The sequence below is a fragment of the Mastigoproctus giganteus genome, chromosome 6, assembly GCF_048544385.1.
Source record: "Mastigoproctus giganteus isolate SK-2022 chromosome 6, ASM4854438v1, whole genome shotgun sequence".
Classification (NCBI taxonomy): Eukaryota; Metazoa; Arthropoda; class Arachnida; order Uropygi; family Thelyphonidae; genus Mastigoproctus; species Mastigoproctus giganteus.
Window position 1 is genome coordinate 213,817,139 of NC_143580.1, and position 27,873 is coordinate 213,845,011.

The following is a 27,873-nucleotide window of genomic DNA, read 5'->3' on the forward strand; positions in this document are numbered from 1 at the left end:
GGCTGCTGCTCATTCCAATAGAAGAATCACTTTTACCCCTGCCAGTGGCTACTGTTAATCCATTAGTCCTTGTATCCCTCCCAAGCTAGCAGTTTTTCAACCCACCTAGCACTGCCTCGAGAGCATCAGCAAATCGCGCTTCTTGATTAGACCGGGGTTCGAGCCCTTCACCACCAAATACAGAGGATGCCGAAAGGTCAAGGGAATGACCACTGCATATTCCCTGAGCAATATGGCCTTAGTTGCTAATGCTCTTAAAAACCAAATAACAAGCATCAGCAAATATTCTTGCCCTCTTTCTATTTAAATGTATCCCATCCCTGTAGAAGCAGTCTCTCCTGTTAGCAAGTACAGAGCAGGCTGAAAAAAATTCTACCCCTTGGCCTTGCACAATCTTTCCTGGGCCAAATTGATTGACAAGGCTCTCATCATATACTCCTTCCTATCGTGTCTGGGCAGAATTGCAGACACTTTTAAATTCGACCCTAATCCACGGCTTTTTTTCAACATTGACCTGTACTTGTTAAGTAATTCTGCTGGTCTCTTACTCTTAATATCATTAGTGCCAACTTGTGCAACAATATCACATTTTGTGCTCTTAAAAAATGGTATCTGCCCTACAGCGTCATCAACCTTTGCTCCAGCAGACATACCCTGGTCCTGTTCCACCTATCCTTTTTACATACCATGTTCCCCGTTTCCCCTGACAATAGAGTCACCAACAACTACTAGTTCCTGTGTGACCAGTGTATTCTGCTTTGGGGGTTACTGCTGTGTTGCGTAATAATCAAGTACAAGCTCTGATGTTGATGTGGGCAGCTGAGAGCTTGATGGGCCCTCAATTTAGATCATTTGAGGGCATCTACCCTGTCCTTCTAGCTCTCATGTAGGCCCATAACAACGCTGAGTTGTCGCCTCATTTCCTCACACTCCTTACATCGTGCACACACAAAGACATCTTCCTTGGCAATATAATAGTAGTAGTAGTAGTAGTAGTGGCATGTGATGCAAGAAAGCAAGTGTATGAGCTTATGCAGCATCAGCCAAAAAAAAAAAAGAAAAAATCACACCATTCCCTCCAAATGCCTTTCCAGTTCCTCCTTAAATTTATTCAACCTATCAACTTCCACAATGACGGATGGAAGTTTGTTCCAGCAAATTTCCGCACATCTATTCTACATCTGTAATTTCTTAATTTGAATTTATGCACCCTTAGGTTCGTAATCTGAACAAGTGGAAGGTTCCCATCAGAATTCCGCATGCTCAACCCATTCAAGGCCTTATACACCTCAATCAGATCACCGCGCAGGTGCCTACCCCTGCAATTTGCAGAACTTAAGCCTCTCTTGGTAAGAGGATCCCTTCATTCCCCTCACCAATCTTGTTGCCCTTCTCCGTACACGCTCAAGTAAATCTACATCCTTCCTAAAATGAGGCCTCCAGACCTGTACGCAGTACTCAAGGCATGGCCTGACCATTATCTTATACAGAGGGACACTCACCGCCTTCTCCCTTCTAGCAAAATTCCTATATATCATTGACAAAACCCCATGACCTGCCCTGGCAGCCTGTCTGCATTGCTCAGAAAACTTCATATCTGACTGCACAATTACTCCCAGGTCTTTTTCGTTTTCTACCACCTTAAGTGTAGTACCACACAGTACATTTCTCGGGGGTTACTACTACCCATATGCAGTACTTTGCATTTGTCAAGGTTAAACTTCAGTTGCCACTTCTTAGCCGATCTGCCCAAATTATCTAGATCCTGTTGCAGTAGCACACTGCCATTACTGTCGTTAACAACCCTGCCAACCTTTGTGTCATCTGCAAACTTTGACATTAAGCCTGATATACCTTCATCAATATCATTGATAAATATACAAAACAACAGTGGACCTAACACCGAACCCTGTGGGTCTCCACTAATAATATTAGTCCACGAAAAGCAGCACCCATCGATTACCACCCTCTGTCTTCTCCCACTTAACCATCCTTTTATCCATTGTAGCAACTTACCCTTAATACCATTCTGCTCCAGTTTGTACAATAGTCTTCCTTGCGCAACAGTGTTGAAAGCTTTCCTGAAATCCAAATATATGATATCAAAATTATTTTTTGCATCCAGTTCCTTTGTAACCACCTCATAATATCCTATCAAATTTGTCAGACAAGACTTTCCCTTAACAAACCCATGCTGTGTCTGAATTATTGCTGCAGTCTTGTCTAGATGATCCTGCAATGCATCTTTAACCAGTGACTCCATTATTTTATCCAGAACAGAAGTTAAACTAACTGGTCTGTAATAACTCGTGTCACCCTTTGATCCACCTTTGTGAATTGGGGATACATTTGCATATCTCCAGTCCTTTGGAACTCCCCCTGAGTCCAATGATGGCTCATAATTATGGCTATGGGTTTGCTTAGTTGCATTGCCGTCTCCTGTAATATAACTGAATAGATTCCATCCACCCCAGGTGCTTTTCTTATGTTTAACTTCAACAATTTCTCCTCCACTTTGCTCTCAGTTATTACAAAATCATTAAGTATCCTGCTACAATTTGATAACCTTCTGCCATTTTCAAACCTTAATAATTCCTCATGTGTGAATGTAGATGCAAAATACTCATTCAGTTTGTTTGCTATCTGAGCACGATCATCAACAGTCGAACCATCGATGTCAAGTGGACCAATCAGATTCCATCCTCTTCCTTTTAGAGTTTATATAAGTAAAGAAATCCTTGCTGTTTTTCTTAGCATCTTTTGCCAAGGATTTCTTGTAATCTGCCTTCCCCTGCCTAACCTCTTTTGTGACCTGATTACAGACTAGCTTATATCTGCCATAGGCTTCTGAGTCGCTTGATAATTTATATGCATCCCATGCATTTTTCATAATGTCCTATACCTGATTGCTCCACAAACATCAAGCAAGTAGTTCATTTTAAAAGGCTGTGATTCAGAGGGCAACTGTCCTCCTCAGTTCTCCCCTGGGCCACAGCACTCCATTTAGCTTGAACCTTTTGCTTTGCTGCTCTGGTCTGAGTCATGATTTCGATTCAATTTCAATAAAATTTCTATTTCAGTACAAAATTATAACCGTAAATTTGTATCCCAACACAGTTATAACACTATATATCTATATATATTTTTTTAGTATCAAATATTATCGAGTTTCTTTTTATAACTTCCGTATCAAATTATGTATTAATTAATTATGTTACGTTTGTAAAATCTAAGTCGTTATATGTATTTAGTTAAAAAGTACAATTTAATTGACAATGAAGTTCAACAAGATTAATAAATTTTACTGATTCATTGATAATATTATATACTATACTATACTGAGCTAATGCTATCTAGTTCGGGATATAACATATCGTATAACAATGGTGTAAAGTTACGAACGTTAAATCTATGGACACTTAAGTATTAATTAACTTCCAAAATCTCACTGTTTCAATTCATAAGAAATATAGGATCTTGACTAGGTCTATAAACTACTTATAGAAAATAATTTAATATAACAAAAAAAAAAAAAAAAAAAAGTAAAGTGCAGCCATTATCAACCCAGTGCAGGATGGAAGCCTCCTCAACAATTCATGTTGAGGGAAACGGACCATAATCTGCCACGCTGGTCCAGTGCAGGTTGCCAGATCGACCGTATTCAGCAGTCAGGGGCTTGAACCCCCGGTCTACTCAAAGAGCGTGTGCTACTGCACTCCCGCTCCTGACCACTTGGCTACGGAGGCCTCTAACAATTAGTCAATAAATTTATTGTCTAATTGTTATATTTTAGCCACTACAATAAAGGGGCTAAATATAGCTAAAAAACTTCATGTTCGCCGGCTCTGCAAAATTTGTAAAACATGTGGATTGGATACCCTTACCGATATTAAGTAATAACCTACAAAATCTAATTTAAAATTTAAACTAAGTGTTGTGACTAGGAATATAAAGCTACTCTAGAAAATAAGTTAGTATGCCAATTTAAGTTAATAAAACAGAAAAAACTTCTCTGTTTTCCTGACCCGTAAAAACTTTGACTGCACTAGCTACACTCGTTCCCAATAACTGTATTCCCTTCAAGGAGAGACTCTGCATTACTTCTTTAACCACAGACTCCATTATTTATTATTTTCTTTGAATCAGAAGTCAGGCTTACAAGTTTGTAATTACTCACTTTGCCCTTTTATCATCCCTTTGTGAATAGGAGAGCCAGTTTGCACCTCCCCTTTAGGGATGTACAAATTGGCTCTCCAGTTGTATGTATCTTTAGGGACCTCTCCTGAACCCAAGTATGCTTGTAATCTAAATGTTTGCTTTATTCACTAAAGGTACATTATTCACTTTTATCTTCAGTTTCTCATCCACTTTTTTCTGTCATAAGAAATAGCTGCTGATTATAGTCTTTTATACTTCTGGTATTCTCATCCATAAAAACTTCTTCGTGCATGAGTTTAGACTCAATATTTATGCAATTTGTCAGCAGAAAGAAGTGGATCATCAATAGTTATGCCATTCACATCTAATGCTAGTGTGATTCATTGCTTTCCTTCTAGTATTAACATACTCAAAGAATTCTTTGCTATTTTCGTTTTCATTCTTAGCCAAAGGTTCTCATAATTGACCTTAGCTTGCCTTAACCCCCTTAGTAACTTGATTGTATGCTAGTTTTTACTTACTGTAGGTACTGTGTCCCACAATAATTTATAATCATTCCATGCATTTTTCCCATTTAGAATTTGCTTTACCCCTTAGTAACTTGATTGTATGCTAGTTTTTACTTACTGTAGGTACTGTGTCCCACAATAATTTATAATCATTCCATGCATTTTTCCCATTTAGAATTTGCTTTAAACCTCTGAAAATTTTAAAACTATCTATGGCAATTGTAGTCACCTTTCCAAAACTAAAATCCTGTTACTTTTTTAGTAATTAAATCTTTAATTAAATCCCACATTAATACAGTATGAACATTGTTGTTTAGTGGTTCCTTTATCTGCAGATACTTGATTCTTAATGGATGAAGATTAACTGCTGATAATCAAATCAGCAATATTGCCTTTCTCTCTCTGCCTCTCTTGCTGATAGGTTGAATAAATTTAAGGAGAAACTGGACAGGCATTTGGAGGGAATGGTGTGATTTTTTTTTTTGGCTGATGCTGCATAAGCCCATACTCTTGCTTTCTTGCAGCACATGCCACTACTACTACTAACATTCTGATATAGCAAAAAAAAAAAAAAAATCATCCAATAAATCCGAAAAAAGTCTTACTAGTGTGTAAGTGACCAACACACAAGTTCCATTCAGTGCTTGCAAAGTTAAAATTCCCTGTTATAAGATATTCTGTTTTACTGGCCTACTCTATTTGTCTGTATAATTATTCATTATTGTTTATTACACTCATAAGGCCTATAACATACTCCTACTCTCATTTTTATCTTCCCAGTGTTTGTTATACCAAACTAACTCAGCATTCCACTGACCATTCACGTCAGCTGTATGCACTGTCTTAGAATCTGTGCACTTCTTAACCAAAAACATAACTCCCTACGTCCCCATGTCTAAGTGACACAATGTTTCCAATACCCCTACAATGTCCACGTGTACATTCATGTATATGTGCTCCTGTTTTTTTTTTTTTTTTTTTATTCTCTTAGTAACCCTAACACAGTCCATGTATTTACTTTTTCCACATGGAGAGCTCCCATTAGTCCCCAATTCTTGTTTTTCTAACTGCTTTATCACCCAATAGAAGCAGAGAGAATCAGTTATGCCACTGCTTGTAGTTGCCATTAAACTATTAGTTTGTGTGCCCTCCTTCTCTAAAACTTACTTCTTGGGGGGGGGTTACAAATAAATTTTCATGGTTTACGAAGTTTGTGAAATTCAACCATTTACTATAGTTTACTCCTGAATTCTGAAATTCTTGACTATGCACGGAACACTTAAGAAATCCCTGTACTGGTCACTCAGCACTGCCATTGGGTATGTGCAGCATGATTTACTATTGCAGGTTTCAACTTTCATCTACACATACATAGAAGTTTTGTTAATCATGCAATATCTCTTTTGCAAGGATCCATTTATTTTATCAGGATTTCTGAGTGTTTAAAATCTCAGGTTTGGAACATTGAACAAACATCAAATTTTGCCAACTCTTATAGTAATCTGCTGCTGAAACATTGGAAAGGATGCTTGCAGTTATGGAGATGAGAGGATTTGCTGTCTTCTACCAAGTTTGAATGCCATTGTAAAATCAGACGTAAGAAAAAGCTCAACAGATGAAGCATACAAGCAGATGGAAGTTCAGTAAATGAAATTCCATCTGCTTGGTGAAGACAAAGCACACAGAAGAAAAAGGTCAACAGATAAAACATTTCGGGCATACAAGCAGCTAAAGACAGCCACGCTGGAAGTCTTTAGCTGCTCGTATGCCTGAAAAAATTGAAACAGCCAGACAATTTGTGCATCTGAACCCTGCCATGCCCTGTGTTCATAACCTTGCAGAAGCTTTAGACATTTCATAGGGAAGTTATAAATTTTTGGACATGCATCAGGTTTGTCAGCATGTGGTGCATTGGGTACTTTCCAATGATCAACACACTGAGCAGATGACAACTTGTGATCTCATAATGGCATTTGATAATCATCTGTTGTGTTTTTTTTTTTAGTCCATCACAGGATAAGACTTGGTGTTTTCTCTGTGACCCACAATGTGCTGGTCATAAACTTGGAAATTGCTTAATTTGCCATTGTCAAAAAATTTCAGCAGGATAGGCTGAAAAAAAAAAGTGATGTTTCAGTTTTCTTTGACCATATTGGTACTGTGCACTATGAATTCATTCATTAAGGTGCCACTATGAATAAGTAAAAATATGCACAAGTTTTACACTGGCTGCAAGAGGCATTTCAGCAAAGGCATCTGGAACAATGGATAGTGAAAAGATGGAAGTTGTTTCACCTCATTTCTTATGTAGCAAGAGCACAGTAAAGAAAATATTGTAATGTTACTACATTCCCTTCTCCTCCTTGGCTGACCTCTCACTATGCATGATAGCATACTCACATCTTGCCATGTTTACGAGGTGAGATTTGAGTATATTAAATCTCACCTCATAAACATGCTTCTGCAGAAAGCAAGACGTTATTGATTGAATGAATTAATGATACTGTCTGTCTATATCTATCCAGCCAGAACAGTTCTAGAACTGCAGCCAGCAGTTGCACCAGTGGTGGCTGAAGTGCATTACTGTCCAAGAACAGTGATTTGAATGTGGGTCTGTCTAGGTTTAGTTTAATTTAATATGCAACTCTGGGAAGTTTTTTGATGTATCATGTATGTTCCAAAACCAGAGCCTTCCTTTGTGTTTTCATGCATTTTTTAAATGCTTGAGGTATGATCATCATCAGCCATTTTCAATCCACTGCAGGATGAAGGCCTCTCCAGCACCTTTCCAGTTCCTTCTGTTTTGAGCACTAGCCATCCATTTACTACCCAGAAACTCATGAATTTCATCTATCCACCTCCGCCTTTGTCTTCCAGGTTTTCTTCTAGCTCCTCTTGGGTACCATTCTGTTATTTTCTTAGTCCATCTGTCATCGTGTCTTCGAGCTATGTGTCCTGCCCAAGACCATTTTAGTTCTTTAGTTTTGATAAGAATGTCCTTTACTTGAGTTTGCTGCCTAATCCATGTGTTTCTCTTCTTATCTAACAGTCTGATTCCCAATATAATTTGTTCCATTCTTCGCTGTGTAGTTCTCAGCTTCTCTTCCATTCTTTTGGTGAATGCTCAAGTTTCACTTCCATAAGTCATGGTGGGGAGTATACATTGGTTCATTATTTTACGTTTCAGACAAACTGGGATATTGCTCTTCAGTATGTGACTATATTTCCTGAATGCTATCCATCCAAAATTTATTCTTCTCTTGACTTCCAGCCATTTATCATTATTACAGGTAATAACTTGTCCCAGATAAGTATATGACTCCGCCTTTTCAATTACTGCTCCTTCAATCATTATTTCCCTTTCTGTGGCATACTTGTTCATCATTACTTTGTTTTAGCCATATTCATCTTTAGTCCAAAATCCTTACTAACTGTGCATAACTGATTAAGATTTTCCTCTAATTCTTTGGGATCGTGGCTTATGACCACAATGTCATCTGCAAATCGTAAATGGTTTAGGTACTCTCCGTTCACATTGACTCCTTTCTGCGACCAGTCTAATCTGAAAGCTTCCTCAAGGGCAACAGTAAACAGCTTCGAAGATATTGTGTTTCCTTATCGAACTCCTTTCTCGATTTTAAATTTCCTACTGTCTTTATCTAGTCTAATAAAGGAGGTAGCACTCTCATATATTTTCTTCAAAATTATAATATATGCGGTATCAATGCCTTGTCTTTCCAGTGCCTGAAACATTGTTTTATGCTGTATGGAGTCAAATGCCTTTTCATAATCCACAAATGCCAGGCATAATGATGTTTTATATTCATTTGCTTTCTCCATTAGCTGTGATATTACATGAAGGTGATCCATAGTTGAGAATCCTGTCCTAAAGCCAGCTTGCTCTTTCGGTTGATTCTCATCAAGTATTCTTTCTAATCTGTTAGTAATGACCCTTGTGAACAACTTGTAGATGTGGGATAACAAGCTAATTGGTGTATAATTTTCAATTTCTGATTTATCTCCTTTCTTATGCAGCAAAACTATGATTGCATTATTCCACTGCTTAGGCGTCACACCTTTACTAATGCACTTTGTGAAGAGCCTTGCCAGTTTTTGTATTATGTCTCTTCCTCCCAATTTTAACAACTCTACAGTAACTTCATCTTCCCCCGGGGCTTTCTGATTCTTCATTTTCTTCAATGCATGTTCTACCTCATCAGGAAGAATATTGGGTATGTCATATGTGTTGCTACTTTGCAATCGCTCTTCCCCACTGCTGGCATCATTCCCTCGCTCCTTGTATAATTCTCTATAGTAGTCTTCTGCTATTTGAATTATGCCTTCTCTGCTGTTTATAAGTACACCATCGCTATTCTTCAGTTTCAGTATCATTTGTCTTTCTGTATTACTGCTCGTGTCTGCTGATTTAAATCCTTTGTTTTCCCTTAATGCTTGTTCTACTTTTCTTGTGTTAAATCTTCTTATGTCCTCTCTGAGTCTCTTTCTAATTGCTTTGCATAACTCAGTATACTCAATTTTCTCCCTGTCAGTGTTTTTCTTGCTCTTCATTTGTCGTCTTCGATTCATGATGACAAGTGTTTCTTGACTAATTTTTTCTTCTTCCTTTTCCCTATAGGTTTCTTGGGCTTATCACTTTCAGATAGTTGTAATATTCCTCATCGATATCTTGGTCCTGAGCAGTCTGCAGAAGCTCAAACTTGTTCTTAAGTTCCAGTACATACTGCTTTTTCTCCTCCTCTGTTATCTCAAAGACCTTTGTATTATTTACTCGAGTCAGTTTTTTCCTTTCCTATATCTTACCATTCTGTGATCACTTCCAACATTTACCTTATTCAGGACAGTAACATCATTCACAATATATCTTCTGTTAGTGAGGATGAAGTCGATTTCATTAGTTGTTAATCCATTTGGACTCTTCCATGTCCACTTTCTGTTCACCCTTATGATCATAGTAAACACTAAAAGATGATATAAAACCTAACAGTTGACTAAGTCTGGAATACCCAGTATGGCCATGTGTAGAGGTAAGTTTTGGTGCTGTTTTAAGAACTCTCGGGCCCCCGGCAAATTTCCAAATGTGGCCCCTATTCAGTTTAAAGTGTAATAATTTTTTTCTGAGTCTCTCTTAGTCGCATTCCTAACTCTATGTATTAAGAGCTACTGGAAACTATGCTCCATCACCACGTCAAGGTGGAAACCTGTCGATACAATTTTATTTTTATTTTTAAATTTTTTTTTCCCTTTTTTTAAATTTTAAATTTATTTTTGTATTTTTTGAAATCTTTAATTCATGTGAGATTTCTTCGAAATATGAAGAAAATACCTATGAACAACATTAAGAAAAGGTTTTTTTACAAAAATTATAAAAGTGGTTTTCGACATTTCAAAGCGGCAAACTTCTGGATGACATTATTAAAATAGATGCTTTGTAAAAGTTCATTATTTATGAACTTTAACTTTGATGAAAATGAATGTTCACTGCCTGTGTTTGTCACCATCATGCTCAAAAAAATTCTCATTGTAATTTCTATATTTGGAAATACATTGAAAATGTCTTCTCGTTGCATATGAGTGTACAATTTTTGAATACTTTCCTCTTTCTCAATTTTATCTCCAGAGTTGTTTTTTGTGTCAATCAAATCTAAAGTTATGTAAGATTTGAAATTAATACATTCAGAACTCACTTCTTCCCCATTTAAATCTACATGATAAAAAGCAGCTGACTTATGAGATTTCTTTTTAATTTCATTCTCACCAAGTAAATGCAGGTGTTCTAAAAAAACCAAAGTTGTCATACACTTCTTCATATGCTTTACCAGGTTTTTCTAAATTATATATTAGAGAATCTATTATTGGTAAATATATTTCTATTTTAAATTTTCGACCACTCTGCAGAACTTTGCCTTCACCACCCTCCATGAAAATGTTAAAATGGCTATGCTTTTTTACACGCTTATAAGAATTGCAATAGTCCTTAATACAAGATTTATCTTTTACTCTCTTTTCATAATCTTCAAATAAATCTCTTTTCCCATTTATGTATTAATGTCAATGATTTAATTAATTTAACAGCCACTGATAGGTTGATATTCTCTTTTTGTAAATTTATATTTGTTTTGTTAATACAGCTTAAAATATCATTCCAGAAAATTGTTAAAAAGTTTGTTTCTAACTCATCCATTTTATAACGTAAATGTTCAGCAATAAGACAGGTTTCAGACATTTGAGTTTTATCATTTAAAAATTCATCCAGAGCTTTCTTTATATTTTCGTATCCATCATGAAAGGCAGTGACAGCATCTGCACGTGCAGTCAAGCGAGTTTTTGATAATCTTTTCACAACTTTTAGGTGAGAGTCTAAATTTGAAATCAATATTTCCCAATGATGTGTGGATGATGAAAAAAATTGTATTTCAGCTACAATCGTAGCCAACAGTTTTGCATATTCTTCGCAGACAAATACGACAGGTTTCCCTTTCCGGCATTAGCATATTTTTTAATATGGTTACACAAAACTGGATCAAATTGGCTAAGTAGCTCCATAATTCCCAAATAATTTCCTTTTCTTACAGAACCAATATTCTGGTTATCACCTCTCAAAAGATAATTTTTAAATGTCAGCTACGGAGTGTAGCAGACACTTAAAAATTATAATTATATTATATAATATTAATTACATAATAAATATATATATATTATTCATTTATAATCAGAAACAAGAATTAAATTTGTTAATTATTTTTCTAAATATTAATATTTTCGGCACTTTAAATTATTTAAAGAAAGCCAAAAACATTATTTGTATATCATTATTTCGTGTTTGCGGTGCTTTCGACCACAACTTAACATATGGGACAGAAGGTCTTTTAAAAAATTATTTAAGATCAACAAGTGAGGCCCCTGGTGTCTGCCGGGTGTGCCCATGCATTAAAACGGCCCAGGTAGTCTTTACAGAACAGGTTTATTATGTACAAATATGTAATAACCTAAGTAAGCATAAATGTTGTGAACTATCAATATGCAATATGGTTCACACACACACACACACACACACACACACACACACACACACACACACACAGAGAGAGAGAGCGTTTTAAATTTTGGTGTGCTGATAAATTCATGTTATTTATTTGTTTTTGTTCAAATACTTATAGTAATTATGTTATAAAAGTCAATTTTAAAATTTATGAAATTAGTAATTATGTTGTAAAAGTCAATTTTAAAATTTATGAAATTAATAATTATGTTATAAAAGTCAATTTTAAAATTTATGAAATTAGTATAGTATGATTACATCATTTAAAAACTGCATTCTAAATAATGTTAAAAAAGTTTTCATTATTTAAAAAATAATTTTAGTGCATCTGCATTTTGTTAATCATGTTTGAATTAACTAGCCTTTTCTTCAGGTTTTTGTGATAAATTTGAAGAAAATTAAAACTTAGTAATTTAATTTATATTCAGGTTTTTTTTTTTTTTTTTTCCCCTGATATTAACATTAAATCTTTTAGGGGGACCTCTTAGCACTGCCCAAAGCTATCCTAGTTTAACTGCAACTACCACCTCTTCATCCCTGTCAGGAAGCCAGTCTGTGAGTACTACTGCTACAGCAGCTGCCAGTGGGGTGGCTTTTGGCCAAGGTCTTACAATGAGCTTAACATCTACATCTAGTGAGAGTGAGCAAGATTTTTTAGAAAGTTGTCGGGCTACTACATTGCTGGCAGATTTAGAGGACGAAGAGGAGTTGCCAGATCCAGATGATGATGAAAATGAAGATGATGACGAAAACGAAGATGACGATGACTATGAAGATGTTATGGTAATTAACAGTAAAATCTGCACATCTATACAGTTGTATATGAAATTTATTTAAATTATCTTTTCTACAAAAATATATAATCTAATATTCTCAGTGTATTTTATTATTAGTAGTAGCAGTGGTGTTTCTAACGTAAATTGGTTCAAGGAAGCAAACTTATACAGCATCACCAAAAACTACCCACCTCATGTGTCTATCCCGTCTAATAATCTCTAATTCTTCATTAAATTTATTTAAACTACCCACTTCCACAATCAAGTAGAAGTTTATTTCAACATTTAATTCTTCTTCTTTGTGTGAAAGCAAATTTGTGTATATCTATCCTGCAGCCATCCTTTTCCAATTTAAGTTTTTTTGCTTTAGTGTATTGTTCAGGAAAGAGTAAGTATGCCACTATCATTATGCACTGATTTAAACATGAAATTTGGCATATAAACTATATTAGTGGCTAAAAATGTAAGATGGAAAGGGGGGTGACAATGTAGTAGAAAATAATTAAACAAAAACAATGAAATTTCATTTGAAAACTAAGAGGAACACATTAATTCTTTGATTATGCAGCATATTAGGGTGCTAAGTAAAAAGACACCTTTTTCATATCACATTTTAATACAGTAATCTCACAATTTTCGAAATCCTTTCTTATGAACAAGAATTTTTGACAATATAAATTCATTTTACGAACTCAGAACTCAATCTTGTAAACTTTTGCTCATCTTCAACTGTATGTTATATGATATTTGTAAAATGAATAAGAATAAAATACTTTCATCTTTATGTGTTTACCCTATATTGTACAGTCCTGTAAAATATCGAACAAAAATTTTGTTTTGTAAAAATTAGTGTTACTTGCTACTTATCTTATTAGATTATCTTTATATATATAGACATTCTTTGGCAATGGATGTTAAGAAAAACAGCAAGGACTTCTTTACTTACATAAATAAACTCTAGAAGGAGGGGATGAATCAGATTGTTCCACTTTATATCGATGGTTCGACTGTTGATGATCCTGCTGAGATAGCTGATAATCTGAATGTGTATTTTGCATCTACATTCACACATGAGGAGTTATTAAGGGAGGAAAATACCAGAAGTTTATTAAACTGTAACAGGGTGCTTAATGATTTTGTAATAACTGAGAGCAAAGTGGAGGAGAAATTTTTGAAGTTAAACTTAAGAAAGGCACCTGGGGTGTATGGAATCTATCCAGTTATATTAAAGGAGGCAGCAAAGGAAGTAAGCAAACCCTTAGCCATAATTATGAGAGCATCCTTAGACTCAGGGGAAGTCCCCACATACTGGAGATGTGTAAATGTATCCCCAGTTCACAAAGGGGGGGTCTAAGGGTGACATGAATAATTACAGACCATTTAGTTTAACTTCTGTTCTGGGGAAAATAATGGAGTCACTTGTTAAAGATGCATTGCAGGATCACTAGACAAGGCCGCAGTAATAATTCAGACACAACATGGGTTTGTTAAGGGGAAGTCTTGTCTGACAAAGTTGATTGAATACTATGACATGGTCACAAAGGAACTGGATGTCAAAAATGATTTTGATTGGAGCAGTGTGGTATTAACGGTAAGTTGTTACAATGGATAAAAGGGTGGTTGAGTGGGATAATACAGAGAGTAGTAATCAATGGACACTGCTCTACGTGGACTAATATTACTAACGGAGTCTCCCAGGGTTCAGTGCTGGGCCCATTGTTGTTTTGTGTATTTATAAATGATATTGATGAAGGTATATCAGGGTTAATGTCCAAGTTTACAGATGATACAAAGGTTGGCAAGGTTGTTAATGACAGTAAAGACAGTATGCTACTCCAGTTGGATCTAGATAAGTTGGCAAATGGGCCAACAAGTGGCAACTGAAGTTTAATATTGACAAATGCAAAGTACTGCATATGGGTAGCAATAACCCAAGAGAAACGTACCACACACAGGGAAGTGGAAAGTGAAAAAGACCTGGAGGTAATTATGTAGTCAAATATGAAGTTTGCTGAGCAATGCAGATGCACTGCCAGTGCAAGTCATGGAGTTTTGTCAATGGTATATAGGAATTTTACTAGCAGGGACAGGGACGTGATTATTCTGTTGTACAGGGCAATGGTCAGGCCACACCCAGAGTACTGTGTACAGGTCTGGAGGCCTCATTTTAGGAAGGCCTCTTTGTACTCATTCTAGAGTTTCTAGAATGAGTACAAAGAAGGGCAACAAGATTGGTGAGGGGAACAAAGGGGGTGCTCTTACCAAGAAAGGTTTAAGTTCTGCAAATTGCAGCGCCTAGAGAGTAGGCACCTGCAAGATGATTTGATTGAGGTGTATAAGGCCTTGAATGGGTTGAGCAAGCTGAATGCTGATGTGATTTTTCCTCTTTCTGAGATTATCACCTGAGGGGGTATAGATTCAAACTGAGGAAAGACAGTTGTAGAATGGATATGCGGAAGTTTGCCTTTAGCCAGTGGGTGGTTGATCGGTGTAACAGACTTTTTCATCTTTTGTTGTGGAAGTTGATAGCGTAAATAAATTTAAGGCTGTGCTGGGCAGGCATTTGGATTGAATGGAGGGGTGAAATGGGAGGTGGTTTTTTTTTTTTTTTTTTTTTTGCTGATGCTGCATAAGCTTTCTTTATTGCATCATATGCCTCTACTAATGCTACTAATGCTAATTTTGTTTTTTATTTTATTAAAAAATTACTGTATGTTACAAGCCAGTCTTGGCAGTCAAATGATTTCCTATTGTTCATATTCATTGATTTGCTTTTTTAGGACCCATAGTCTAACGAAGCTTTTTTAGGACCCATATTCTAACGGTGTATATCTTGTTTTACAGCATTACACTAACAATCAATTAAATAAGCTTCAGTAAAGAAATCACTTTACTTGAACAGGAGGAAAAGTAACCTTCTTTCTTTTTTTCTTTTACTTTGCATTATTACTAACCCACTACCGCTTGGTCACAAAGGTGGCACTGCTCCTGCCTCCACGTGGCGGGGCCGGTAACCTGGAGGGGAAAAGGTCTCCCTTCCAGGGCGAAATGGAGCAAGAAGTCCGTAAAACCCAGAAAAACACTGGGTGCATAGAAGAAACCTTGACAAGGCAAGAACAAGAGGAGTCTGGTTCTGTCGCAGCAAAACGTCAAGAGACTGATGTAGGCAGAATCCGAACTCCAACCTTCTTGATTATCCATTCAACTGAAGAACCAGTTGGAAAGCTCTCTCCATTTCTAGTGCAGAAATGCCTAGAAAGCACAATAGGAACTCCAAAGGCAGTTCGTCGTCTAAGATCAGGTGACCTACTAGTTGAAGTTGCCACTGCTCGACAGGCTGAGCAACTACAAAAACTGAAAACTTTTGGTGGAACTTCTATCACCGTTTCACCCCACATTTCCCTGAACACGTCAAGAGGTGTCATCACCGAATGGGACCTCATGAACGTGTCAGACGAAGAACTAAAACAAGAATTACACGACCAAGGAATCATTAATGTCAGACGAATTATGACAAAGAAAGATGGCATACTAGTTCCTACACGGAACATAATACTTACTTTTGACAATCCCAAGCCACCAACAGTGATAAAAGCAGGCTACCTTAACTGCCGAGTTAAACCGTACATCCCATTACGCTGCTATAAATGCCAAAAATTTGGGCACTCACAGACAGTCTGCAGAGGAGTAGCTGCCTGTGCCACGTGTGGATCCATTGAACACATTAGTACTGACTGCACAGCCACAAGACCAATCTGTCTGAACTGTAAAGAGGCACACCCAGCATATTCCAAAGAGTGTTCCCTTTGGCAGCGTGAAAAAAAGATACAGCGGTACAAAACCGAACATAACGTAACCTACCAAGAGGCCAAAAAATCCCTACCGGTTCCAAATACTAATAAGCCCACTTATGCACAAATAACCACAAAACACATATCAATTTCTACCCAAACGGAAGTAACTATACCACGAAGTAAATCATTAGCTGAATGGGCAAGGTCATTGTTGTCCCCAGTACCAACGCCTCAAACGAAAAACAAACAAACCAAAGCCATAAATACGCCAATTTCAGTACAACCTGATGCCATTCAACAGAATACCACAGTATCTACTACTCCTGACTCAAACCAAACAGAATACATGGACTCAGAAGACAATTTGAATCACGACGAACAGGTTCTAGAACTGTTCTCCAATGAGGACATGGATACAGGGAAACCTTATTTCCCAAAGAAGGGGAAAGTTAAACTTGACCGAGGCAAATCTTCTGTCCCTCGAAAAGAAGTCGAGGGTTCCACTAAACCCAAATAATGCTTACTTTCTTACAGTGGAACTGCAGAGGTTATCGCAGTAACTTGTCCGACATCAAAGATCTTCTTTCACAATATGACCCTATTGCTGTTTCCCTTCGGAAATACATAATACATCGTCAAGATCGTGTTGCACAAAATTCGAACAATCCTGCCCATGGAGGAGTAGCACTGATCATCAACGCCCAGATACCCTCAAAGCCACTCCCGCTAAAAACAAACCTTGAGGCAGTTGCTGCACGAGTCAATATCAACTTTGATTTAACCATAGTCTCACTATACTTGCCACCTAACCAAAATATAAGCTATGCCGATTTAGAAGAATTAGTAATACAACTTCCCAAATCCTACTGTATCTTAGGAGACCTCAGCAGTCACCATCCGCTGTGAGGAAACCACAATCTGGACAAGCGTGGACAAATCATTGAAAAATTACTCGATCAACAGAATCTGATAACTCTCAATAATGGAGCTCGCACCTATACACATCTTCCGACAGGATCTACATCAGCTATTGATGTCTCTCTGTGCACAGCAACCATATATCCTCTATTTGGATGAACTATTCACAGCAATCCGCTGGGCAGTGATCATTATCCTGTGATATGTTGCATTAACACAAGCATTCCCCACCTTTCTTATCAGATCCCCAAATGGAACTTTTCAAAAGCTGAATGGGATGTGTACAAGCAGCTAGCAATACTAGAAGAAAACCAGATCCAACAAACATCCATAAACCTGGCAGTAGAATACATATCTAATCAAATACTGCAGGCAGCAGACAAAGCAATTCCAAAACAATCCACAAAAATATCGGCCAAATCAAAAGTGTGGTGGAATGATGAATGTAATGCAGCTAAAAAACAGAAGAACAAAGCATGGAACGTCTTCAGGAAGTTCCCAACAACAGAAAACCTCATCCGCTTTAAACAGGCAAGAGCAAGGGCAAAACGAGTCAGGCAGACTGGCAGAAGGGAAGCATGGAGACGCTTCGCATCCACAATTGCAAGCACGACAAAAACTCAAACAGTATGGGCAAAAATACAGCGGATGTACGCAAAACACCCACGTGTCAACTGTCCCATGCTCACTGTCAATGGCCATGATATCACAAAACCTGAGGATATCGCAAACACCCTGGGTAAAACTTTCATGAATATATCAGCCGCAACATCATACTCGCAATATTTTCAGGCACACAAAGCACAAGCTGAAAAAAAACGTATCAATTTTGAATCAGCATCAATTTCTGCGTACAATCTCCCCTTCACAATGTCAGAGGTGCAGCAGGGCCAGATGGATTCCACTAAATCATGATAGCAAAACTCACCGAACCGGCTCTCAAGACTCTGTTACTCCTCTATAACAGAATATTCAAAGAAAACACGTTCCCCGACAAATGGCACCATGCGTACATTCTGGCTTTTCCAAAACCAGGCAAAGACCCTACAAATCCGCAACATTATCGACCTATTGCACTCACTAGCTGTATGAGCAAGGTCATGGAAAAAATGGTTAACACCCGACTAACCTGGTTTCTAGCTCAAAATGATCTCCTAAATCCTCTGCAATGTAGTTTCCGGGAAGGTAGATCCACTCTTGACCTTTTGATCAAGACAGAAATAAACATCCGGGATGCCTTCGTCCGAAAAGAACATCTTGCAATGGTCTTCTTTGACATCAAAAAAGCCTTTGACACTTCTTGGAGATATGGTATTATGCGAACCCTATACGATCTGGGATTTCACGGACACCTACCACAGTTTATCAGAAACTTCCTGCATTGCCGCTCATTTCAAGTAGAGTTCACAACCATTTATCTTCAAAATTCATCCAGGAAGAAGGAGTACCACAAGGGTCAGTGCTAAGTGCTACTCTCTTTAGTATAATAATGAATTCAATAACACACGACCTACCACAAACGATATCCACTATGCTGTACGCTGATGACTTCAGTATCGCCTGCCATTCGCCTAACATGCAAATGATAGGAAGGCAGTTGCAATGTGCTATCAACAAAATAGCTAAATGGTCCCAAAACAATGGTTTTCATCTCTCACACCAAAAAACAGTTGGGATACACTTCTGTAGAAAACGTAACCTACACCAATATCCGGAATTTAGACTAGAAAATCAGGTCATACCAGTGGTCCCTAGTGTTCGCTTTCTGGGTGTGATATTCGACCAAAAACTCACTTTCCTTGATCATATAAAAATGCTCCGGACTAACTGTCTTAAAAAGCTTAACATTTTAAGAGTTCTATTGGGCACAACGTGGGGAGCTGACCGTTACACGCTGCTAAATCTCTACCGTGCACTAATACGGTCACGTCTGGATTATGGTTCTGTTGTATATAGCTCTACTAGACCAAGCGCTTTACGTTGGCTTGATCCTGTACACCACAGCGCTCTTCGTCTTGCACTGGGGACGTACCGTACATCACCGGTTCAGAGCCTATATACCGAAGCGCATGAAACACCCTTTCAGCTACGGAGACAAATGCTTTTATTAAATTATGCCGCAAAACTCAAAGGGCATCCAAACCACCCCACTTGGAATGGTGTTTGCTATCCTAAATGGGAAAAACCTTTATAGAGCCTACCCATCAATAAACCCACCAACAGGGATACGTCTTCGCTCACTACAAGTTGACTGGCAAATTGACCTGAGTAAGATACAGCCTACTGCCTCTCATGCAGTCCCGCCATGGATGTATCATATACCGCCGTGTGACTTTTCATTCACAACCTGGGGAAAACACACCATGTCCCAACAGAACTTGCTACAAATACATGTCACACTGAGAACCCAGCACGGCCAGTACACACCAATCTACACAGATGGATCTAAAACTGAAAAGCATGTTGGTGCAGCAGCAGTATTTCCTAACATCACTTTGTCCAAAAAACTCCCCACTGAATGTAGCAGCTATACTGCAGAACTCTGTGCTATCCACATGGCCTTAAACTACACACTCTCAAGAACTATACTCCACAGCGTTATTTATACCGACTCCATTAGTGCTATCCAAACTATACAACACAATACAAAAAATGATAACCCTTTACTTAGACAGATCTGGAATACTCTGACCAAGTTAAACCAGAAGAAACAACAGGTTCTGTTATGTTGGATCCCTGGTCACGCTGGCATTTCTGGAAATGAACAGGCCGACCTAGCTGCCAAAACCGCTACCGATCCTATAGACCAATCCTTCACTACACCTGTATCTGACTATAAGTACATTATAAATAAGCGATGCCTTGAACTATGGCAACATATCTGGCAGAATCAAGCCAACGATAAGCTACTTGGCATAAAAAAATATCTAAAACCATGGAGATCTAGTATCCGTGAGAACCGACATGAAGAAGTTGTATTAGCCCGATTAAGGATAGGCCACACACACCTGACACATCTTTATTTGCTGGCAGCCACTGGCCCACCACTGTGTACAAACTGCAACACTCAGCTCACTGTCCACCATCTACTTATTGATTGTCCCAAGTACAGTATTCAGCAACAAGCTATGTTTATCTCATTTCCCACGACGAACACCTCTCTCAGCATTTCTGATCTACTAGGAGACACACCACATGTGTCCAAAATTTTTGATTTCCTCAAACATATAAAACTATACAACACAATATAAATTTGAATAGCATCTATACAGACGCAATTCAAGATTTAACATCACCATAGTTAAGCGCATTATGGCCTTTGCTGTCCTTGCGCCGTAAAGCCCCCAAAACAACAACAACAACAGTATAGCTTGTTATACACCATTGGAAAGAGCTCAACGAATATGTTTAAAATAAAATTAAATATTTTTAAAATTAAAATTGGCAGTGCCAGACATTATAAGTACCCTTATAATGTCACTTGGTTGGTTGTCTGCCCATCTGTCACACCATTGTATCTCTGGAACCACTCAACCTATTGACTTCAAATTTTGCATGGGTTTGTACATCATGTGGGCCAACATAATTGATTGTTGATTGTTGTTGACAAAAATTTGTCTGAGAAATAGAGGGGACAAAAAATGTTGCCGACAATCTGTAGCTTGTTATACACCGTTGAAAAGAGCTCAACAAATATGTTTAAAACAAAATTAAATATTTTTAAAATTAAAATTGGCAGTGCCAGATAGGAAAACGTGAGTAATTTTTGTGACCCTCCCCCCTATTTCCATTGCTAATGGAGCTAAAAATTTAAAAATCACATTAGCTATTTGTTATTCGATGCTATCTGATATCAAGGGAAAACTATTTCAATTGAAATCTATCATTTACTTTTTGTGTTAAAATTAAAAAAACAATTTTTTATTGCACTTCTTTATACTAAGTAACTCCTTTTGGTGACAAAAAGATTGCTAAATAGTTAGTTAATAATTCTATAAAGGTCATTTATAAATTTTGCAATGAGAAGTACTTTTTAAAAATTTTTAAAGCTGGAGTTGTCCCGGCAAGGAGATACTCAGAGCCAGTGTTGTGGTGGGGAAGCACCTGTTCTTAGTCTTGCATGGCCCTCACCTGCCAGTCGCTTCTCCTACCCTTGTCATTCACAACAAATGGAAAGCCTTAAATAGACAACATTTTCGTTAGTTCCTCAGTTTTCGGCCAAGCCGGGGTACTAGAAACGTTTTTCAGTTACTATAAAGCATTCTGTTTGAGATACTACTAACAACCATTCACGACTACGGACCCTTCATCCTGAGTGCCCGGCACCCGTTAGTTGACCGATTTATGTAGGAATTCGATTCTTGATAGTAATTGTTCCAGCAGCTTCTATCCATGAATCAGACAAAACTCGCAGCCTAAAACCATTGAGATCACTTTTCATTTCTTCTGCTAACTTTGAAAAGCTAGTATCATAGGTGGGAAAGATCCAGTTTTGCTACTGGTGTGCTCTCCATTCTTCTCCCTCCCCCCCCATCTACATGATAGTCATCCTTACATTTGAGTTATTTCACACAGGATTGTTTAATTTCTTTCTTTTTCAGTTACAGATGTCTCTTATTGCTGGCTTGAACCTTTCACCATTTTTTAAAAATTAAAATCAATATATTAAAATTACAATTTATTAAAAAACTTTAAATATTCCTTACATCCATATTACTCATACTCCAACACTCCATCCTTCCACCTTTTACATGGCCTAACTGCACCACTACCACCTCCCTTCTTCCATCTTAGTTCAAAAGCTATTTTTGTTGGGATTCCTGTCTCATCCAACACACGGTCAACTCCCAACTCCTTTCTGATCTCTCTCTCTCAGTGATATTCTTGCAGCCCATTTCATCATTCTCATCTGAGTTCTCACTTACATAATCTCCTCACTCTTTCTCAATGTCCAAGTTTCTTCCCTGTATAATAGAATATTGTAGAATTATGCTTTGATATTATATATTAAAATATAATTCTGTTAATTTTACATCATTAAAAAACAAAAAAAAAAAAAAAAAAAAAAACAACACAAGGAGCATCTAAATTTGATAAATCACAGTAATTATGCCATTTGGCTGTTGATTGTAGTTTTTCTTTTACCTTTTATTTTACAAAAAGGAGGAAGATGGTTATGAAGTTAGAAATGGTAAGCGTCGTAGTTGGGATGATGAATTTGTGTTAAAGAGGCAGTTTTCTGCACTTATTCCTGCATTTGATCCTCGTCCAGGACGTACCAATGTTAATCAAACTACAGATCTGGAAATTCCTGCACCAGGTATTACTTCAAAATTTTATTCTTACAAGTTTAATTAGTGATTTGGCATGAGTTTTTTAAATAACTTATTAATGGAGGTAAATTTTTTTTGTTAGGTGTATTCAGAAATTTTTATAATTTTTGTGAAGCACGTTCTCTGTTAGAGAATTATCTCTAATATTTGAAGAAAGGTGTAGAAAACCAAATTGAGTATATACAGATTCATTTCCTTAAATTCTCTTGATAGATTACTATAGTTGATATGAAATTAAATAAAATTACACTAACCATTTCAGAACTAAAAGTTTACCAAAGCAATAACTTTCATTAATGATATTGTACTGAAACAATTCAAAACAAATTACATCATGATGCACTGACTTGAAAGAATAGTTTCCAGCCACTGAAGTGACTTTCTACATAAACTAATGCAGCCTGATACTGCTTAAATATCATTCCTCTATTCTACTCTGGTCTGTATAGTGTCCATCCATTGCACAATCCCTCCTCCCTGCCACCCCCATCTATCAACTCTTCTAAAGTCCTGCTATAAATGGTAGTGTTGTAGTATTACATTCTCCCATCTGTAGTGTGTGGAAGCCTCTTCTACTCATGTTCTATGCATAGTATATTCTGTCTTCTTAATTTGCAAAATTGCTACTTCTTTATCTTTTCCCTAAAATCTGAGCATCAAATGATGCAACTCCTCAGAATAATGTGCTACAACTGTTATACAGTTGTAGCATACACAGACTGTATGTGACTTTATAACACAGACATAGGATTATAATCCTATATTTTGTGCTCCCAGCATCTCCATGACTCATCAATGATTGTGAATCATGACATGATTCACAATCTGAACACTGAATGGATACTCTGTTCCACTTTGTTTAAATACAGGAAGGGGATGACTTTGCCTTTCTGAGAATATTTTCTAATTTCCTACCTGCAATCTGTATGCATTTCATTTAGTACAACTTATGAATTCTAGCAACCCTTTCAAATAAGCTGGAATGCAATATATACTTATTTTTCTGTTCAGTGTTGAAACTGGATAGATGAAAGACAATCAGGCACCCTGTTTTATTTAATGTGTTATAAGACTCTTCGAATAATGTTAATCATCAGCTGTATTAAAATTTTTAGGATATGAGGACCAGCACTGTAGTATGCTGGTGGTGGGGGGAGGGGAGGGTTGAGATTAGGCTGTTTTCTTTCTTGTTTCTTCAAATCTTTCTCTATTGTCTTTTTAAATATGTTAAAGTATTGTTGGTTAAACAATACCATAAGCAATACAATACTTCATAGTATTGTTGGTTAAACGATAGTTAAACGATAGTATTGTTGGTTTAAGCTGAAGAAACAAGAAAGAAATCCAGAAGAACAGCCTACCCCCACGTTATTAACAGTTTGTCATGTTTTATCCATTCCTCATTTTACCAATAGACACCATATATCTGTTACTGTTTTTGTCCACCTGACTGAATCCTATACATTCAGATTTTAACCAGCAGTGACTAAGCAGTGACTATGGATCATCTGTGTTTAGCTATTTAAAATTATTAAACTTGTTTATAACTACTTAAAATATGTTTTTAACACTAATATATTTATCTCTCTTCATACTTTTTTTGACCTATTTTTTATTTTTACATATTTCATTAATATCTTTTGATATAATGTAGGTCACTGAAATGCTTTTTTCTGTCCTTTTGAGCTTTTATTTTTTATGACTTGGTTTTGGCACATTGTAGCCTATCTTGTGCCAATAAAATCTGATGCACCCTCCAATCCCTATAGATGCCAGATAGCTGTACTTCTGTTGTATTAAGTTTATGAAAGAGATAACTGTTTTCCTTTCCTCAATATATTGGTAAAGAGAGAGTAGTCTATAGTTGCTACAGTGATGTATTGAAAACCAGTACAGTTCACGAAATTCTAATACAGCCCATACTTCTGAATGTAAAATTAAGTACAGTTCAGGCTCTTGTAGATAGGGCATTTATGCATTATTCAAACATTCAGAAAAGGAATTAACCTAGGTTCCTTATTAAACATATAAAACAGGATACGAGTGTAACACTGAACAGCAAAATGAAGTACACATTCCATTCTGTTCTGGCATGTTTGAAAGGGTTGCTAAAATTCTTAAGTCATACCAAATTAAATGAAGATGCCAGGTAGGAAATTAGAAAATATTCTTGGAAAAATAAAGTTGTCTCTCTATATTTAAACAAAGTGGAAGGAGTTACTTCATTCAGTGTTCAAACTGTGAATCTCGTTATAGTGGTGAGTGTGGGAGATATCTGCAGGATAGAGTACAAGAGCATAAATAGGGCAGGCTGTATGTGACCATTCTGCAGTTGCAGTACATCATTAGCATTAGCATTAGTAGAGGCATATGATGCAAGAAAGCAAGCTTATTCAGCATCAGCCAAAAAAAAAAAAAAAAAAAAACACACCACTCCCATTTCACCCCTCCGTTCGCTCGAAATACCTGTCCAGTTGAGCCTTAAATTTGTTTAGGCTATCAACTTCAACAACAAGTGATGGAAGTCGGTTCCACCAACCAACTACCTGCTGGCCAAAGGCAAATTTCTGAACATCTATCCAACATCCGTCCTTCCTCAATTTGAATTTATTCCCTCTGAGCTGATTATTCTGGCAAGATGAAGAATCCCATTGGCATTGAGCATGCTCAAACCATTCTAAGCCTTATACACCTCTATCAGATCACCTCGCCGGTGCCTAGTCTCCAGACTGTAATTTGCAAAACTTAAGCCTTTCTTCATAAGAGCAACCCTTTGTTCCATTCACTAATCTTGTTGCCCTTCTTTGTACCTGTTCCAGCAGCTCTACATCCTTCTTGAAATGAGGCCTCCAGACCTGTATACAGTACTCAAGATGTGGCCTAACCATTGCCTTATACAAGGGAATAATCACCTCCTTATCCCTGCTAGAAAAATTCCTGTATATCATTGACAAGACACCATGAGCTACTCTTGCAGCTTGTCTGCACTGCTCAGAGAACTTCATATCTGCCTGCACAATTACCCCCAGGTCCTTTTCATTCTCCACCACTGTCAGTGTAGTACCGCAGAGTTGATACGTTGCTCTGGGGTTACAGTTTCCCATATGTAGTACTTTACATATGTCAATGTTAAACTTAATTTGCCACCTCTCAGCCCATCTGTTCAACCTTTCCAGATCCTGTTGCAGCAGCATAGCGTCAGTGGTGTCCTTAACAACCCTGCCAACCTTTGTATCATCTGCAAACTTGGACATTAAACTTGATATCCCATCATCAATATCATTCATAAACACCGAAAACAACGGACCCAACACTGAACCCTGAGGAACTCCACTAATAACATTAGTCCACGTTGAGCAGTGTCCATTGATTACCACTCTCTGTCTTCTGCCACTTATCCATAGCAGCAATTTGCCTCCAATGCCACACTGCTCCAATTTGTGCAGCAGTCTTCCATGTGCAACAGTATCAAAAGCCTTTCTAAGATCCAAATATATAATATCAAAGTTATTCCCTGCATCCAGTTCTTTTGTGACTACATCATAGTATCCAATCAAATTGATCAGGCAAGACCTGCCCTTAACAAAACCATGCTGCGTCTGAGCTATAACTGAATTCTTGTCTAGATGATCCTGCAGTGGGGTCTTTAACCAGTGCCTCCATTAATTTACCTGGAACAGAAGTTAAACTAACAGGTCTATAATTACTTGTGTCAGCCTTTGATCCTCCTTTGTGAATTGGGGTTACATTTGCACATCTTCAGTCTATGGGTACCTCCCCTGAGTCCAAAGAAGCTCTCATAATTATGGCTAGGGGTTTGCTTACTTCCTTTGCTGCCTCCTTTAATATAACTGGATAGATCCCATCCACCCCAGGTGCCTTTTTTATGTTTATCCTCAACAATCTCTCCTCCACTTTCCTCTCAGTTATTACAAAATCATCCAGCTCACTGCCAATGTTTACTTTACCTACATCATTCTCCTTCCTGAATAATTCCTCATGCGTGAATGTAGATGCAAAATACTCGTTTAGATTGTTGCCACCTGAGCAGGATCCTCAACTGTTGAACCATCAATATCCAGTGGACCAATCTGATTCGTCCCTTTCCTTCTTGAGTTTAAATAGGTAAAGAACTCTTTTCTGTTTTTCTTTGCATCCTTTGCCAAGGATTTTTCGTAGTCTGCTTTTGCCTGCCTAATCTCCTTTGTGACTTGGTTACAGACCAACTTATATCTATCATAGGCTTCCATGTCACCCATTAATTTGTATGTATCCCATGCATTTTTCTTCTCTGCCACATGTCTCATTAGTTCATCTGACAACCATTTAGGCCTAAACCTTGAACAATATTTCTTAGTTGGTATGTAAAGCCTGGTAGCCTCCAAGATTAGTTCCTTGAATGCTTCCCATTTTGAGTTTGCTGTTGGTAACATCATCAGTTGGTCCCACTGTATAGAATTTAAAGACTGTCTCAGACCACTATAGTCGCCTTTACGAAAACAAAAACCCTTCCCTTTACTTCTGATGGTAGTTACCTCCTTGAGTAAATCCCACTTCAACACACTGTGATCACTGCCACCTAGTGGTTCATTTATCTGCAGATTCCTAATGCATGAAGAATCACTACTGATAATCAGATCAAGAGTATTGCTCCCTCTTGTTGCCTCACGAACATGGTGATGTAGAAAACAATCATCCAATAAATCCACAAAAGCCTTGCTAGTGTGCGAGTGACCAAACCACAAATTCCAGTCAATATCTGGGAAATTAAAATCCCCCATTATAAGACTCTAATTTACTGGCCCACTCTATTTCCCTGTACAATATCTTATTATACTCATCAGAGTCATTAGGCCTATAGCACACTCCTACTCTCAATTTTGATTTCCCTATGCTTATGTCACACCAGACTGACTCGACACTGCCCTGTCCATCGATGTCGACTGGCTTCACTTCCTTGGACTTTGTGTTTCTTAACTAATAGCATAACCCCTCCTCCCCTGTCTATCCTTTCTATACACATTGTATTCCCCAAATTCCAGTTCCGCATTCCTTATATCTGTGTGACACCACGTCTCTGATATCCCAACAATATCTGTCTTTGATGTTTTGAGCAATACCTCAAATTCATAAAATTTATTTACCAAACTCCTAGCATTGGTGTACACGCAGGTATACATGCACCTGTTTGTCTTCTTGGCAACCTAACACAACCCATGTGTTTACTTGTACCGCAATGACTCCCAGCAGTCTCTGAAATATCCTGCATCTTGTTTTTCAGGCTTCTGCTCATTTCAGTAGAAGCAGTGCAAGAATCACTTCCAC

General features: G+C 37.5%; 1 protein-coding gene across 8 annotated transcripts in view; it reads left to right on the forward strand.

Moving 5' to 3' along the window:
* Positions 1 to 27,873, forward strand: part of Ufd4 (ubiquitin fusion-degradation 4-like) — a 729,475-nt gene that overhangs the window by 507,914 nt on the left and 193,688 nt on the right. For all 8 annotated transcript variants that reach the window (XM_090376711.1, XM_090376719.1, XM_090376714.1 and 5 more), the window contains 2 exons: positions 12,203 to 12,510; positions 22,379 to 22,535. In XM_090376711.1, the coding sequence (XP_090232837.1) occupies positions 12,203 to 12,510; positions 22,379 to 22,535 (465 nt within the window). The remainder of the gene's footprint in view (positions 1 to 12,202; positions 12,511 to 22,378; positions 22,536 to 27,873) is intronic.